The following is an 18,388-nucleotide window of genomic DNA, read 5'->3' as shown; positions in this document are numbered from 1 at the left end:
GAGACATAGCAAAGGCACATCGGGCTACCAGTCCCTACAATTTTGCCAAGTTTGGTGGAAAACCATTCAGCCGTTCGGGCTACAAGTGAGTTCGACCGCCCTATGGAAATTAACATGGGGAAAACACGTTTTGGGACCCCGCTTGACGAATCCCCCTGAAACTTTCAAGGAAGAACCGGAGCTCCGCGAGGCAAATTTGAGGAAATTTTCAGGCAGATTCGTCAACCGGTGCCAAAGTTATTCCAAATAGAATTTTGAGATTTTGCATTGAAAAAAATCCTAACTATAACTACCTACTGGCGGTCGCCAGTAGGTATATATAGTTAGGATTTTTTGTCTATGGAACTTTTGAAAATTCTATGTCTAATAACTTTGGAGTTTGTGGACGGAATCGGCTGAAATTTTCAGGAAAATGGCACATTTTGTTTCTGAGCAGCCCCTAAAAATTTGGGGGGGTTTCAGCAAGGGGGGGCCGAGAAAAAAGGGGGGTCCCAAAACGCATTTTCCCCATGTTAATTTCCATAGGGCGGTTGGCCTCACTTTTAGCTCGAACGGCTGAATGGATTTGCACGAAACTTGGCAAAATTGTAGGGACTGTTAGCCCGATGTGCCTTTGCTAGGTCTCAATACATGTGCTCCAGTGGATTTTGAGAAATTAACGTTCAAAACAAGATATATATCTGTAACAGCGCTCCGGGCTGCGCTCCGGTCCGCTTACTTTTCGCGAAACGGAACTTTGCGATGCGAAGCTGATTGGCTCTCCGGTGTCTGTCAACATTCTAAACAGTCGAAAGGTGAAAAACGAAGGGGGAATTTAATGAAAGGGGGCAAGGTATTCCCCTCTTGACCCCCTAGGAATGATGTTGGGGTTATTAAAGGGTCCCGTGGGGAAAAAAAAAATGATTTTTCACGGTAGAAGCGCTTCCCGGGCCGCAAACTGGTAGCGAAACGGGAATTCGCCATTTTGTGTTTCGTTTTAATTAAATTACTAGGTATAAGGGGGTGCGGGAGACGTATCCTGATCCCTTATGTTTTCTGAGGGTGGCTGAGGAGGCTCATATATGTTGATACATGTCTTCCAGCGGCTGTGCGTAAGCTTTTTTTTTTTTGCTGCGTGACGTCTGTTAACGTTTGATTCGATGGAAATCAGGAAGTGTTGACCGCCAATTTGTCAGTGCGATAAAATATTTTGTTATAAATGAATCCTTATTAATAAACATTGTCTGCGCCATCTTGCCTTTTTTCCAATGCCACAATTTTGTCGTGCACGGCAGCCATTTTAGATGCCAGGCTGGTCCCAGGCTATCACCTACCCCTGCGGATGTAGTTTATGGCCCCAGCTGTAGAGAATCCAGACATGCCAACCCTCCCGATTCAGGCGTGAGACTACTGATTTCAGTGCTAGTCTCCCGCCTCCCGATTTCTGCAAGCAAAAACCTGGGGGCATATTACCAACAACTAGCGATAATTTTTGTCTCTAACTTGTTTAGAGACAAAAATTATCGCCGCACATCGGCGATTTTTATCGCAGATAAACCTTGCTATTAGCAAGGTTTATCGCAAATGCGATAAAAAACGGCTGCAATGCATGAATATCGCAGAAAAGTCAGCGATATTCATGTATTATCGAGCAAATGCTCTTAGCCATGTTATCCACCTCCCATTGGATAACATGGCTAAGAACTGCTCAGGTCAGGTGTTAGCTTTTGGAGATATTCGCGCTTAGCGCGAATATCTCCAAAAGTTGGTAATAGGAGATAGCGATGTTAGGGACTGTTTCCAGTCGCTAACATCTTGGCACGCCCACTTTGCATGTCATTAGTGATAAATATCACTGACATGCAAAGCGGGGCCCAAGATGGTCGCTATCTCCTTTTAGCTGTCACTAACTGGTGTTAGCGACAGCTTGGTAATAGGGAGATAATTTTATCTCCGCTTTCTTGGCTTTTAAAGCCAAAAAAGCGGAGATAAACCCCCTTGATAATATGCCCCACGATTCCTCGGGGGTTTCAGTTGACAAGGCTTGGTATTGTGTTACGGTGTTACGTGGTAATTCTTCCAGGAAACGTCAGAGGGTCAATGCAGGGGTTCTAGAAGGGGTGATAAACCATTTAAGCCTCATGAACAAGCGCATGGTCTTTTAAAGATCTGTGAAGTACTCGGGGCGGCGGTGTGTGTGTGTCCTCTTTCAGGAGCGGGCGGGGGGGGGCACTGCCAGCAACTTCCAGGCCAGGCAGTGTTCAACACTTGCATCACCCTTTCTCTGCCTGCTATTGCGCTCCATGCTTCGGAAAGGTAAGAAAAAGAACGTGCATTTGAGTTTGAAATGTCCGATCCTGTAGCAGTACACTTGCAAAGCCCACACATGACAATAACCCGATTCAAGGCCCCATTCACCCGATTTTTTAAAAATATATAGCACTCCAACAAAGTGGGATTATAAAACTTTATTAACTTTTAAATATAACGAACGGAACAAAAACTGTAAAAACATTTAAACATTTTTCACAAAAAAAAGCAACAATGGTCAGAAGCTGTCTTTTGTGTGAATAGTCCCAAGGCAGCACAACGTGCTGAGTTCTGGACGGCACCCAGGTGATGTCATCTGGGTGCCGCACTGGTTTTTGGGATCCTACAATGCAGCAAAGAAAAACAGCGTTGGGAGTCCAGGGTGTTGCGGAGGGAGGCCTCGTCAGTAGCGGTCTGTTGTGCGAATAGTTCCAAGGCAGCAGAACGCGCTGAGATGTTGATGGCACCCAGGTGATGTCCAGTAAACTGCTGCACTGGTTTTGGTATCCTACAATGCTGCTCCGAAAATTGGCGTGGGGCGGCCCGGGGGGGGGGCGTGGGGGAGGCGGCGGCCATCCAGCTGAGTTGCGCCCGCTCTTGCAGCTACAGCGTCTCGCTCACCATGTTGTTGAGTTGCTCCCACTCTTGCGGTGCAGCGATAGGCGGCTGCCACATGACTCTTAAAATGGCGGACGGCTCTTCGGTTTTGGGCCTGGTCCACTAAAATGGCCCTGGGACACCTTGGAACTCGGACGCTTGCCTGCGAGGGCTTGGGCTCCATTCTCGAAAGCGTCCCCTCAGCCGTGAAGATTCTACAAAAGTCTTGGGGGCCCTCGACTCCTGCAGGCTTCCGGTGGGGAGCGGCTGCCATGATTGCTCGCGGAATGGCCACGACGGAGCCACGAGATGGTGGTGCTCTCATGCTGACGCCAGCTTCAGTCTGAATCATCCAGAAACAAGGTGGGGCTTTCATCGTTTGGGAAAAAAAATCTTCTAAACTAATGAAAAGTGTTATTTTTAGGTCATATGACCAAGCCTTCCATCTTTAGGAAACCAAAAGTAAAATGAACCAATGAAAAGTTTTATAAACAAGTCACATGACCTGTTATGCGGCATAGGGCTACAAAAAGCGTAGAAAATCCGTTGGCACGTGAGGCGGCGTCAGTAGCGGACCGATGTGCGAATAGGCCGAAGGCAGCACAATGCGCCGAGATCCGGATGGCACCGAGTTAGTGTCCAGCAAGTTGCTGCACTGGTGTGGCTATCCTACAATGCTGCGCCGAAAGTCGGCGTGGGGCTCCCCGTTGGCCTGTGAGGTCGCGTCAGTCAGTGGGGGCTGTGCGTCTCCCCCAAGATGGAGGCTCCTCGGCTGCAGTGCGGCGCCCCTTAGCGTTTCACTCGCCGTCCAACTGAGTTGCGTCCGCACTTGCGGCTACAGTAGGCCAAAGGCAGCACAACACGCCGAGATCCGGATGGCACCGAGGTGGTGTCCAGCAAATTGCCGCACTGGTGTGGCCATCCTACAATGCTGCGCCGAAAGACGGCGTGTCCAGCTGAGTTGCGGTCACTCTTGCGGTACAGTGACTCGAACGCGCCGAGATCCGGATGGCACCGAGGTGGTGTCCAGCAAGTTGCCGCACTGGTGTGGCCATCCTACAATGCTGCGCCAAAAGACGGCGTGTCCAGCTGAGTTCCGGTCACTCTTGCGGTACAGTGACTCGAACGCGCCGAGATCCGGATGGCACCGAGGTGGTGTCCAGCAAGTTGCCGCACTGGTGTGGCCATCCTACAATGCTGCGCCGAAAGTCAAATGAATTCAAGTGAGAGGCCTAATTTCACTTGTGTGTGTTGTAGACGCACTTATTATAAGAATCAGACTAAGTTGAAGACTGTCTGAACCTTATTTGCACCTGCTGCAGCTTCACTATTGCCCTGGTGTGGCCAAAGGTCGCACATGACATAGGCGGCCGGCTCCCGAGGTCCGACGGAACTTTTTTCCTTTTCCTTTTTGCTTCTTGTCCCACAATCTGTTTCATCTGAAGACATGACCAGGTCCCTGAATGTGTGCAGGGGGACGTTATTGATTGAATCAAAATGGCGGCTTGACACAAAGCTGACTCAAGCGTTGCTGTTGATGCTATACAGACAAAAATTGGTTTTCAGTTTGTACATTCTTCAGGATTTTTTTTCTCCATCCAAGGCTGATTGAGAGTTTGTAGAAAAATGGCTTCAGATTTTCCACATACTACTCTTCAACATTCTTCCTAAATGTAACAATGTGAGACTCACTAGGAGAACGGCTGTTTATGTTTCCTTTCAAAATGCTGCCAACAATATTTTCTGAATGGAAGACACCATCTTGTAGCATAAAGGGCTGAAAGAAGTTCTGGTCTGGCCGATTGTTGGTGGAGACATTTTGACTATATCTTGGACCTGCCCGGCCTCCCCCAAAATGGCGCCGGTATAAATGGGACTCGTAACTTTTTGTTGTGTACTGGTTGAACAACCTTGATATCACGAGATATGAATGCAGTTTTGATGCTCATGGCGGGCGGGGACGAGAATTGATTGAATATTTCGACATCCCTATTGATATTAAGTTCTGATGTGTTATTGATTACTGTACTATTGAAAGTTCGAATTTCAGTTTGCTCCGTGGCCGGCCCACGTGGTTATAGGCCCGTATTTGTATGCTGACATTTTCACAATAAAGGTTTTTAAAACAAAACATGGTAGTAGTATTTACATTGGTAAAGTTTTTACTTTTAGTCAATGTTTTCGAATCAGTAAAAGGCAAGTGAAATAAAGCAGTCCAATTACATGACGGATAAAAGGTATAATATGTAGGAACGCAGTAAAGATAAATGGTCAAGGGCAGTTGTGTTTTCCTCTCCTGCAACATAAAGTGATTGATAAGAATCTGATAATCAGGCGTATCGGCGACTAAGACAGCAGTCTGAGTCTCTTTTACTCAACGGCTCCATCATGGAACGAAGAAACGCCCTTTTTCTCGAAAAAGGAATATATTTTACTTGCAGGACAGTTGTAAATTTTCGGGGAAAGTACATTAGCCTGGAATATTATAACATATATGTTTTAAAAAAAAAAGTTCGAAATCAATAAAAAGCGTATTTTTTAGGTCATATGACCAAGCTTTTCATTATTAAAATAACAAAAGTAAAATGAACCAATAAAAAGTTTTATTAACAAGTCACATGACCTGTTATGCTTACGTTACGCGCTGCGCGCCGCGCCCCGGATTACTTCCGTGTGCGCTAACGCGGCGTGTCATATAACGCATTACGCGACAACGTAGGTCAAGAATATAGTCAAAATGTCTCCACCAACCAGCGTTCGGAACACAACCCCTTTCAGCAGTCCAAAAAGTTCTGTAAAATGACAACAGAGGGGACAGGCAACAAGAACCATCCGTCAAAGAGGGGAGGGCAAGTTCTTCTCTACCGGGTCATGTTGGGGCGCTACCGGAACTGATCGAATTGGTAGTCTACAGTGTTTCTGGATGTTTCAGACTAAAGCTGAATGGAAGACACCATCTTGTGGCATAAAGGGCTGAAAGAAGTTCTGGTCTGGCCGATTGTTGGTGGAGACATTTTGACTATATCTTGGACCTGCCCGGCCTCCCCCAAAATGGCGCCGGTATAAATGGGACTCGTAACTTTTTGTTGTGTACTGGTTGAACAACCTTGATATCACGAGATATGAATGCAGTTTTGATGCTCATGGCGGGCGGGGACGAGAATTGATTGAATATTTCGACATCCCTATTGATATTAAGTTCTGATGTGTTATTGATTACTGTACTATTGAAAGTTCGAATTTCAGTTTGCTCCGTGGCCGGCCCACGTGGTTATAGGCCCGTATTTGTATGCTGACATTTTCACAATAAAGGTTTTTAAAACAAAACATGGTAGTAGTATTTACATTGGTAAAGTTTTTACTTTTAGTCACTGTTTTCGAATCAGTAAAAGGCAAGTGAAATAAAGCAGTCCAATTACATGACGGATAAAAGGTATAATATGTAGGAACGCAGTAAAGATAAATGGTCAAGGGCAGTTGTGTTTTCCTCTCCTGCAACATAAAGTGATTGATAAGAATCTGATAATCAGGCGTATTGGCGACTAAGACAGCAGGCTGAGTCTCTTTTACTCAACGGCTCCGTCATGGAACGAAGAAACGCCCTTTTTCTCGAAAAAGGAATATATTTTACTTGCAGGACAGTTGTAAATTTTCGGGGAAAGTACATTAGCCTGGAATATTATAACATATATGTTTTAAAAAAAAAAGTTCGAAATCAATAAAAAGCGTATTTTTTAGGTCATATGACCAAGCTTTTCATTATTAAAATAACAAAAGTAAAATGAACCAATAAAAAGTTTTATTAACAAGTCACATGACCTGTTATGCTTACGTTACGCGCTGCGCGCCGCGCCCCGGATTACTTCCGTGTGCGCTAACGCGGCGTGTCATATAACGCATTACGCGACAACGTAGGTCAAGAATATAGTCAAAATGTCTCCACCAACCAGCGTTCGGAACACAACCCCTTTCAGCAGTCCAAAAAGTTCTGTAAAATGACAACAGAGGGGACAGGCAACAAGAACCATCAGTCAAAGAGGGGAGGGCAAGTTCTTCTCTACCGGGTCATGTTGGGGCGCTACCGGAACTGATCGAATTGGTAGTCTACAGTGTTTCTGGATGTTTCAGACTAAAGCTGGCGTCAGCATGAGAGCACTACCATCTCGTAGGTCCATCGTGGCCTTTCCACGAGCAAACATGGCAGCCGCTCCCCACCAGAAGCCTGCGGGAGTCAGGGGCCCCCAAGACTTTTGTAGAATCTTCACGGCTGAGGGGACGCTTTCGAGAATGGGACCCAAGCCCTATCAGGGAAGTGTCCGAGTTCCAAGGTGTCCCAGGGCCATTTTAGTGGACCACGCCCAAATCTGAAGAGCCGGCCGCCATTTTGAGAGTCCTGTGGCAGTCGCTTATCGTTGCATCGCAAGAGCGGGAGCAACTCAACTACATGGTGAGCGAGACGCTGTAGTTGCAAGAGCGGGCGGTAAACAGCTGAATGGCGGAAGAGGCACAGTGTAGCAAAAGCGGGCGGAATGGCAACTAAAACGGTAAAGGGGCGCCCCACTACAGTGTGTCTTCAGGTCAAACGGATTGTGGGACAAGGTCCAGAATAGAAGAGTCATCAAAAGGCAAAAAGTTCCGCCGGACCCCGGGAGCCGGCCGCCTATGTCGGGGGCGATCTCAGGCTACACCGGTGCTATAAGACTTGGGGAGGGGGTCGGAGCCAAGCGTCTTCTCCGAGTCCATGGCCATCACACCGCCCCTCGGGGGCCTCCGTCAAGCGGTTTAGGAAGGTAACATATCACATTGTTTTCAAATGCAGTCAGGTCCACAAATGACACTCACTTACTTTGAGAATAGTGAAGCTGCAGTAGGTGGAAATAAGCTTCAGACAGTGTTACAAGCGCTGCTCAGAACTCTGAACTATGGCACCCAACATCCAGAACTTATGCCATTTGAGAATGGCAGTGACATTGAAGCAACTCAGGGACCAAAACCATTAACGTACTTTCACGTATGAAAATCTTACTTGGGGAGGGGGCAGGAGCGAAGCGCCCCCTCCCAGTCCGCGCCACCACACCGTATGTTGAAAATCTGAAGCCATCGTTCTACAAAGTCAACCAACCTTGGATGGAAAAATCTAGAAAAATGTACAAACTCAAAACCAGTTTTGGTCTGCATAGCATCAGTAGCAACGCTTGCTATCAGAGTGCATGAGTTTCATGCTCGATCGATTGAGCTAGCCGGATCGGGCAATAAAAAGTATAAAATAGTTATGTAAATAGTTATTTAATAAAATGTTTTACCCTGTTTCTTTGCTGGTGTGTTGTCTATATTTTTAATATTTGCATAGGGTTTGTCGTTATTTTGGGCGGGGTGGGTGGCGGAGCCGAGCTGTCTTGCAGCCCTTATGGTGTGGAGCTCAGTTCATCTCACTATTTTCGTATTTCTCATGAAGGGTTGTTCCTAATATTTCTATTTTAGCGAGGTCAAAAAGAGATCCAATTAGTGGCCTACTGATTTTGCTCGATTACTTTTATTTTTTTACACGATTTTTCACGATTTTTCCCTATCTGCAAAGACTAAACAGAGTATTGCGACTTTGTGCTTGTTTGTGAATAGAGAATGAACCAAAGAGAATCAATTGTAAAACAGTAAATGCTTGGATAACAATCAATCAAATGGAGAGACAAGCAGGCACGATGGATTACAACGGGGGTAAAGGCCTGCGTTAACTACTCTTCACTATCTGCAAAGAGAGAGTACTACTAAGAGAAAAGAGGGGAGGGGGGCAGCGTTCAAAGCACATCAGCGTGCATAAACACGAAAACGTTTTTACCTATCACGTACTTGACATTTTACAGCTTTTGATATTTGCTATTAAAAAACCAATGAAATTCACTGAAAAAACCATAGGTTATAGGCCATATATAGTTAGGAATTTGCATTTACAAAACCTTGAAAATTCAATGAAAAAACCATTGGTTATAGAACATATATAGTTAGGAATTTGCATTTACAAAACCTTATTTTACTCGCATAAAACCATTGAAATTCCATATATAGTTAGATGCGCTAACTATATATCGCGCACCCGCAATCCACTGCTGATGATGTCACATATTACATCATTCATGACATGGTCAGTGACATCACTGATGACATCACTGATGACATCTCAAATGACATCACTGATGACATCACTGATGACATATCAAATGACATCACTGATGATATCATTCATGTGATAATACGATGAACCTCTTCAGACTCTAATATAACCTTAGATACAATCAGTGTAAACAGACACTCACAGACTGTCACTCATTCATGGAGTTACTCACACAACTAGTCAGTCATGCAAACAATCAATCACACCTCCATTTCCTCAACTATACAGTTATACAAACTTTACTTATTCAAACATATACTAACACATATTTTCTCTCTTATACAATCACTGATACAAGTTGTCAATGATCCATGCAACCACTGACACATTCAATAGCTCTTATACAGTTATTTATATATGTCAACTCTCACATGTACTGTGTATTACATATGTACTTACTTTGACATGTAGCACTGAGATATCCATTCACTCACCAATACACTCATGCACACAGTCAACCACCCGTACAGCTGTTTCCACATGCAATTTTGAACCCATACATCTAGTGAATCAGCTGTTCACACATCTATGCACAGAGTCACACACCTCCCAGCCACTCACACACATACTCAGTCTCCCATACAAATACTTGGGCAACCAATCAATAACCCATATAGTTACTCATATAGCTACTTATCAACACATGCAGCAGTTTACAGAACAACAGATATAATGATGCACAAATTAATACAGTTTAATCACTAACCCATGCACTCAGTGAGACACATTTAATCACTCCCTCATACAATCAGTCATGCACCTACTAAATCCTTCATTCAGACATTTATACATCCACTCATTCTTCAATATGTAAGACATATTTTAACTTTACAGAAACATACAGTCACTGGATGTTGTCATCAGTGATGTCATTTGAGATGTCATCAGTGATGTCATCAGTGATGTCACTGACCATGTCATGAATGATGTAATATGTGACATCATCAGCAGTGGATTGCGGGTGCGCGATATATAGTTAGCGCATCTAACTATATATGGAATTTCAATGGTTTTATGCGAGTAAAATAAGGTTTTGTAAATGCAAATTCCTAACTATATATGTTCTATAACCAATGGTTTTTTCATTGAATATATATATATATATGTCCAGAGAGAGAGAAAGAGAGATAGCATAAAACTATATTTCCATAAACATATAAAAATATTGTTTATATTTATTACTGAAACCTAAAAGTAGTGGAAAATTAAAATAAATGTATGCATGAAATATTAACTCATATCAATTCCAAAACTTAAAGTAGATTTAAAACACATCCCACCCAATTATACTAAAATTCACAATATTTAAAAAAATTAACGCTATATATTTAAATACTGCACACAAAACCCTAAACATAATATCATTCTTCAGAATCCATATTATTAAAATAATCAAAAAGTAACACCATTATCTAATTAACAAATACATAAAGTATTACCAAATTTTAAGCATTATTAAATACCTAAATAAAATTGGATTATTAACAAATTAACACTTTTAACAAATGTATATTTAATTCAAAAAGTATTTGAAAATGTCTCCCTTTATTCCCCTACAAACTCAACAGCCCACAAAATATTTACAGAAAGTAAAAAAATAACCCTTAAGCTATACACCTATTCTGTCCATTTACATTTTTGGCATCACAATATTTTTGACACAATATTTGTCTCACAATATTTTTGAAACAATGTTTTGGCGGAATACAAAACATGCTGCAGGATTTAGTACACATGGTGGAGTGTCTTCCATAGATGCAGAAATCCTCAGAAGCCTTGAATAAAATTGTAATGAAAACACATTAGTGCTAGAACTGTGAAATGGAGCATTTAAATTCTTGCTTAAGAACACTGAAATGGGACAGATGTAAGCAGTGGGCAGCAAAAGGTCTAGTTATGCCACTTAGTATAAGGTGCTACAACTGTAATAACATAATACATAGCTGAAAATAAGTTAGATTAATATTGAGACTGGTATGGCAAAGTTATGGTTGTAAAAATATGTTTTGTGGTACACGGTCTTTGAACTTTCTTCATGCGGTTTAACGATTTGAGCGGGCATACATAAGACCAAGTAACCAGGAGAAGGGTTCCCTGGAGCGTTAAGTGAGTGTCCATCAAGATTTGTAAAAGTCCAAATTTTATCCAAGTTGTGAATAAAAGTCACATCTAGTCATTACTGTAGCATTTTGACTCATTTATAACATTTCCAATATTTTCTTACATGAAGGTATTTTTTTATCTGTAGTTGTCTTGTTTTAAAAAATGTGATTTTAATAAATGTAAGACTTGTAAATTAATCTGTATTAATGATATTGTAAAAACTGAACGTGATCTTCTCTGCAGCAGTAGCACCTGCAAATATATAGGTGGGAACTCAGTGACATATCCACTACTTGTTATGCATGCTGGATGTTGATACTGCTTTGTACTTAGGAAATAGGATACAGGTTTTTTAGGGTTGATTTACCTTTAATTCAGATGCAAGGTTCACAGGCAATGCCTAAAATCAAGTCAGTCAAACATTTTGAATAGTTAAGTATGCTGTTGAAACTTGTGCCCTAAAGTTGTACTCCCCCTTTTCTGTAGTTTAGACACCAATCTGACTATACTCCTACAACATGTCCTTTGGAAGGCTGTGTTGATTGTAGAAGTGTTTGTGTTTTATACCCGATTCTTCCTTGCTTGTGAACATGTTTTACCGCTGCAGTGAAACGCCTTGTAACCTGATTGTTTGGCATTCCTTTTCAGAACCCCTAATATTGATGGATTGGCAAAAGAAGGAGTGAAGCTTACTCATCACATTTCTGCTTCTCCAATGTGCACACCAAGCAGAGCAGCTTTCATGACTGGGCGCTACCCATCCAGATCAGGTATATCACAGCACATGCACACACTTACTGAATAGTCACCTTGCAAAAGAGAAAGAGAAGGAATTTAAATTACATTGGCCCTATTTTTCCTGATTATGTGAGATCTATGCAAGGAACCTTTGTGAATACTCTAGCATTTCCGTTAGGGAATATTCAGTGTATTTTCCATAAGAATCTGCGTCTTACTCCTGTCTTAGGTGGTTATTACACCTGATTATGCAAGCCTGATTCGCAAATAATTTACTGTGAGGACTTTGGTGTGACGTGTTCATCCATTTCTAAGCTGCAAAGATGTTTATCAAGCAGCATTGCGCTGCTCCTTGCATATATCAGCTGGGGTAGAGTGCAAATGTGCGTGAGGGTTCACTTTCAGCAACAAAGTGCATGTGTGTGTGAAATATGAATCGTAGCTGCTGGTTGCTTCTTTGCAATGCTTTGCAACGCACTGCATTCCTTTCAGTGGCCTGAAATCCTTAGTAAATCTGGCCTGTACTATACACTTTGCAACTAGTTTTCAAAATAAACACACATAGTTACACAATATTTTATTTGTACCATGTGCATAGTACTGCAACTAGAGTTAACGGAAAAGCATGTTGAGAGCTTTGCACAGCATTACTTTAAAACATATAACATTCTGTGTATAGGACGTTCAGAAGAGCCTGAAAGTTAACATATTTCATCAAAGCTTCAGATCAGATAGAGTACCATTTGACCTTTATGAACATAATTTCTCAGCATGGATTCAACTGTTGACTGTTTTAATGTATGTGTATAAATCAAACACTTCCTTAGTCCTGAAATTATCTTATAGAATTCCACTTTAAAAAAAGAAATCGTAAAAATCAAAATTATTACTGACCGAGCTGCGAAATTGATTCTTCAGCAAAGAGCTTGGGGAGAATTCACCTTGCGAGACTGCAAGAATGGGCTGATAAAGCAGGGATTGTATTAATGGTGCGGCTTGGATTCCTAACCGGGCTTTACAACAGGGAGCTCTGTCAACATCACTATTTACTTATGGAAAATTATGTTAATAATAAAAAACAAAAACCTATAGGGGTTAAGCCCAAAGGACCCAGGCCAGGTAGGGCTAATCGAAATTCAGAGCACAATACAATAAAACCGGCTCCGTACTACGGTACACTCCTACTACTCATGGAGTAACGAATAGTCAACTCTTTTATCTGTCCGAATTGAATTTTTATTCGACCATTCCTGTTTCTTTAAAGGTTAATCAAAAAAATTTGGGGGGACTGAAAAAAAAACATAGACTTATCAAATTCACACATGAACTCACATGTATATACAATTCAAAATAACATACACTTAAAGAAAAAAATGGACTTAGAAAATGTGAAAAAATGATTAGCAACAGCTTGCTACATGACAAAATCAGCAAATTAATTCATATCAATTCTGATGCAAAACACATTTTTAGAAAAATTTACATCATATACAAAATTTAGTAATGAACATGAACATATCCAATGTTATGAACCACTTATGTTATTCCAGCTACAGCGTCAAAAGAGTATCTGAATAATGTATCAATCCTTTATCCAATAGTTTCCTTCAACACTCGCCGCATTCAGAATTAAGTAAATGCCTCCCAAAATGCCAACACGTTTCAAGACCCAGGCAAATAGTACTAGGACTATCATTAGGGCTTCATATAAATGGACCGGATATTCTACAAAAAACAAAATAAATAAATGATGCAAAAACAGCGTCAACCCGGACTGACTCGCTCTCTTGCACATGCAACTAACTCAGTGTGTACCCGTTTTCTAGAGTCGGAGCAGCCTCTCCAGCTCGTTTACTCCAAGAGTTTTTGGCTTTTCTGCCACTGGACTCATTTATGTTACGGCCTACGAGGTTCCCTTAACTTTGCCAGCATAAATTTCTAAAAAGAAAGAACCAAAATATTGAACATATCTACTTCTACTCTAGACTTACAACCCCAGAGGGAAGCACCAAAAAGATATGTACCTTTACTGCAGAGTATGGGCAGGACTGAGTTCCTTGAAGACTCTTTATTCTACAAATGAAAAAACAATATTGTCTTCATTTAACAATGTATCCAAACAGGCAAAATGCATGAAGCACTTTAAAACACTATTAACAAGCGGACTTACTTTAATCACCAATTCAAAACTCTGGATGCAATGGACTATCCTTTTGCTCAAATACAGGTATGCTTTCCCTCACTGGTATTATATATAAGTACAAACGTAAGCACATTTAAGCATACGGTGGTATGTTTTTTAGTATTGTAATTTTTAACCAAACAAACACAGGGGCAAAACAGTGACTTACTTTTCACTCGAAAACGAGAAGGAATATTCAACTCGTGCACCATGCTGGTTGTGACTCAACTTGGCATCTTAAACCAGAGCAATTCCTCTTTGGAGAGCTATTGTTCATGGGAAAAGGGATTTTGCCAATCAAAACTCTCCAAAGTCCCTCTTTTTGCAAATGGTCAAGAATTGCATTATAGGATTATAGGATTTGTAGTATACATACTACACTCTGGATAATTCAGCCATACCATTAAATCCAGTGGAGGCACTATCAAATTTTAAAATGAGATAAGCTTCCTTTCTCAATAATGCAGTATCAAAATAGCGTTTACTTGTTTCGAAGCTAGAAAAAAACGTCTATTTAAAATCCTTCTCAGTGTGAGAATTGTCAATAAAGTGTTGCACCATAGGGGCAGTCAACACTTTCTTTTTAATCCTAGAGAGGTGCTGTGTGATTATTTGTTGATTTGTTTTGCTAACATATAATAAGGCACACAGGCAGACAATTGCATACACTATGTTTTTTGATTTGCAATTAGTAAATTCTGAATGGCGCCATTTGGTACCATTATGGGAAAGTTCAACACCTTCAATGGTTGAATCGCAAGCTGCACACGTTCCACCTTTATGATGGCCCTCAACAGGTTTTAATTGCCATTGAAATCTTAAAGACTGTTTATTTTGGATGGGAAAGATGTCTGCTTGTACTAGTTGTTGACCAATAATCTTGATTTTTCTCATTGCGAACAGGGGTTTTGGAAAGCCAAATTCTAATTATTCAAGCAAGTGCCAATTTTTAATTATAACCTGCCTGAATCTGTTTGTATCCGTGTGAGAAGTTGGCCTGGTATATGATGTCCACTATTCTAGTTGGCACCTTGCACAAGTCCAAATGGCCCTTATTGATGGTAGGTTGTAAAGTCAACCCTATAGAAAGCTATCCTACTGGTAGCTGTGGAGAGCAGCCTTCAGGCTAAGACTTAGAGGCGAGTTAAGCTTGTTGTTTTACCAATTATAATCTCTTGAATGATCAAATGAAAGCACACCACACAAGGTATATATCAAATATATATGTATTTATTCTAAACACAGCCCCTCTGGACTCTTTGAGGTCAGAGGTAAAAGTACAATACAAGGAACTTAATTAGCATACGATAAGTTGCACAGTATACGTTATGCCCTAGGGGCCTCACAAACCATATACTAAAATAGTGCTATAAGAACCACGTGAGAGTTAGAAAGCAGGCCTAGGGCCTGTAGAACCGCTGGGGCTATCTATGACCACCCAAGGTCAGGATGCATGAGCCCCACGGGGGACGCTTGCAATGTCTAAACACAGCTGTGGATCATCATTGACTTTCTATGGAGAACGAACAAGTTATAATTTTAAAGATTAAGGGCACTTCTAGGTGAACTACCATGGAACCCTTTTAGACTAGGACACTTCAAGAGTCAAGACCCATGGGAGCACCAGAGTACTCGTGTTACCTCCCCCAGGGAAGCCGGGTGCATAGGCGTCTTTTGGTGTCTGGTTTTGTCGTCGATTCCTATGGAGAGCTGCGAAGAAATGCTGCAGGCGACCAGAGGAAAAGTGTCCGGGTGGATCCAAGGGTGGATCAGAGATGTGAAGAACCTGAAAGCAGAGGAGACAGAGTCTGGGTCACTAGCCAGTGACCAGGATGGCGAGGAGAAGATGCCAGCGGATGTCGGGTGATTTCAGGTGAAAGAGGTAAAGCTTGAATCTTCAGCCACGAGGACCAGGAGACGTCGACGACAACCAGGAGCTGAATTCGAGCTCTACCACAAAGAATCTAGTTGACTGCAGTGTCAGAAATTGGATGGGGCCCAACAGGCCTTGGCAACAGCAACCCACACAAGATGACAAGATTGGTTTCAGTTCAGACCAGCAAGGTCTGAGGGACTCCTCCTTTGGAGAGGAGTGGGAGCACATCTGGAGCAACCAGGATATCTCACTAAATCAAAGATGACCCTTTGTGGGGGCTCGCTAGCCAACAGACTAGGAACTGCAAAGGGGCCTCAAGCGGAATTTCACAAATCGGGCTCACTGGACACTCGAGGAGTGTAAGCCTCAGAGCTTCGGTGCAAAAGGTGCTCGGGGCACGGGCTTCAAATACTCCAATGCACAACTTCAGGATACCTCGGGAAGTAGGTGCAGTTGCAATGTTGCAGGATGTCCAGGAGTTCCAGTCCTACATCTCTCGTGTTCGCTACAGGTCTCAGCTTTGCTGTGAGCGCAGGTCAGCAACCAAGATGTTTGAAAGTCTATGTCCTGTGTTGCAGATTCTTCGGAATCCGGCAGGAGCCTTGAAAATGCAGACTGGCAAAGATGCAGTTGGTGCCTGTTTGAACAGGGTGAACACTCCTTGACCACAAGGGAGATTTCTTCTGTCTTCCAATCGAAATGGAATGTCGAAGGTCCAAGATATATGTTGCAGAGTTTTGTGCAGGGTAATCTAAAGTCCTACGGACTGCGGTTCTATACTTAAAGTAAGTTTAGGGGTTGGACTAACTCTAGGGTCTCTCCTCTGGGTGGACCTTGGGAAGGGGTGGTTACACCCTTCCCCTTTGTCCAGTTTCACACCAGAGCGGAAGCTGAGCACCCCAGCAACCGGTTTGAACTGGGAAATGCATGGAGCACCTTGTGTACCCCAGGCAGTGTCTGAAAAGCATTCACTGAATGCAACCCACCCTGCCCCAATACACTAAAGCCTGTCTGGGGAGGTGCTAGCGCCTCCCTGGACAGGAAACCTATTGTCCAGGCCTCCCCTGCTGAAGTTTCATCCAGCAGCAGGAGGGCAGACTTGTGTCTGTGGCAGCAGCATCCATTTTGTGATGCTGGGGCTCTGATTAACTTTAACCGGGTTTACCAGTAACTACATGTCTTCTCCCTCTTGAAGGGTGGAATGCTACCCCCCCCCCGCCAAAACTGGCGGGGGGTAGTATTCCAAAGTGTTTGAGACCTTACACGACATGTTTTGATAAAGCCAAACCAAAGTTAGCATTAAACGCGAGGATTATAATGCACTTAAGGGTATATGGTATGGCCATATCACGGAACAGCTATAAGGAAGGTATTCCGAAAGCTGCAGTGGGGCTCAGCTCATGCTAGGGCACCCTCTCACACAAAACCAAGCACTCTGCCTTCAGGATTGTCAAGGCCTGCCATAGGAGTGACTTATAGGTTAATATGTGTCTGTTTTAAATGGTATTGGACAAGAATCCAGAGCACACTTTGTGTATCAAATTGAATTTCAAACTTTAAACGGTCAAATGGTTAAAGCGATGGGATAGATCATACACGCATAAGTATTTCAAAAACGAATTTTATTGTTCAACAGTGTTCTTTCCTCAGAATCACTGTGTGTATCACTCTAGCCTACACGTGTTTCATCACAGCATGTGGCTGTGAATCTTCAGGGCTGATCTGAATGATCAAGGCGCGTTATCGGGAGACCGGTGATAATTCCGTCCCGGTCCTAATCGGGATGTTTACGTGTAGTGGGAGAACGGTACCGAGGGTAATCGGTTGCCGTTTCGTCAAACAATAAGGATCGTGTGTACCAGTTCACACAGCGTCGGTGCTATTCGAGCTGTTAGCCCGATGCAGCTCCCGTTCCCGCATTCGGAAACAGGAGCTGCATTCGGCTCAACCCACGGGCTAACAGCTCGAATAGCACCGACGCTGTGTGAACTGGTACACACGATCCTTATTGTTTGACGAAACGGCAACCGATTACCCTCGGTACCGTTCTCCCACTACACGTAAACATCCCGATTAGGACCGGGACGGAATTATCACCGGTCTCCCAATAACGCGCCTTGATCATTCAGATCAGCCCTGAAGATTCACAGCCACATGCTGTGATGAAACACGTGTAGGCTAGAGTGATACACACAGTGATTCTGAGGAAAGAACACTGTTGAACAATAAAATTCGTTTTTGAAATACTTATGCGTGTATGATCTATCCCATCGCTTTAACCATTTGACCGTTTAAAGTTTGAAATTCAATTTGATACACAAAGTGTGCTCTGGATTCTTGTCCAATTACATTAGAGAGGGGTTTCAGAACCTCTTCTCTCACAGAGGTTAAGGTTTTCCTCTGCCAAGAAGCACCTAATTCTATACCACGAGAC

At 42.7% G+C, this 18,388-nt stretch overlaps 1 protein-coding gene across 1 annotated transcript in view; it reads left to right on the top strand.

The window, feature by feature from the left end:
- Positions 1 to 18,388, top strand: part of LOC147669893 (arylsulfatase H-like) — a 528,148-nt gene that overhangs the window by 86,443 nt on the left and 423,317 nt on the right. The window contains exon 3 of the mRNA XM_086948172.1: positions 11,807 to 11,928. Within this exon, the coding sequence (XP_086804298.1) occupies positions 11,807 to 11,928 (122 nt within the window). The remainder of the gene's footprint in view (positions 1 to 11,806; positions 11,929 to 18,388) is intronic.

The sequence above is a fragment of the Lissotriton vulgaris genome, unplaced genomic scaffold, assembly GCF_964263255.1.
Source record: "Lissotriton vulgaris unplaced genomic scaffold, aLisVul1.2 SCAFFOLD_269, whole genome shotgun sequence".
Lineage (NCBI taxonomy): Eukaryota > Metazoa > Chordata > Amphibia > Caudata > Salamandridae > Lissotriton > Lissotriton vulgaris.
The sequence above is the reverse complement of the archived record's forward strand: the minus strand, read 5'-3'. Positions and strand labels throughout refer to the sequence as shown.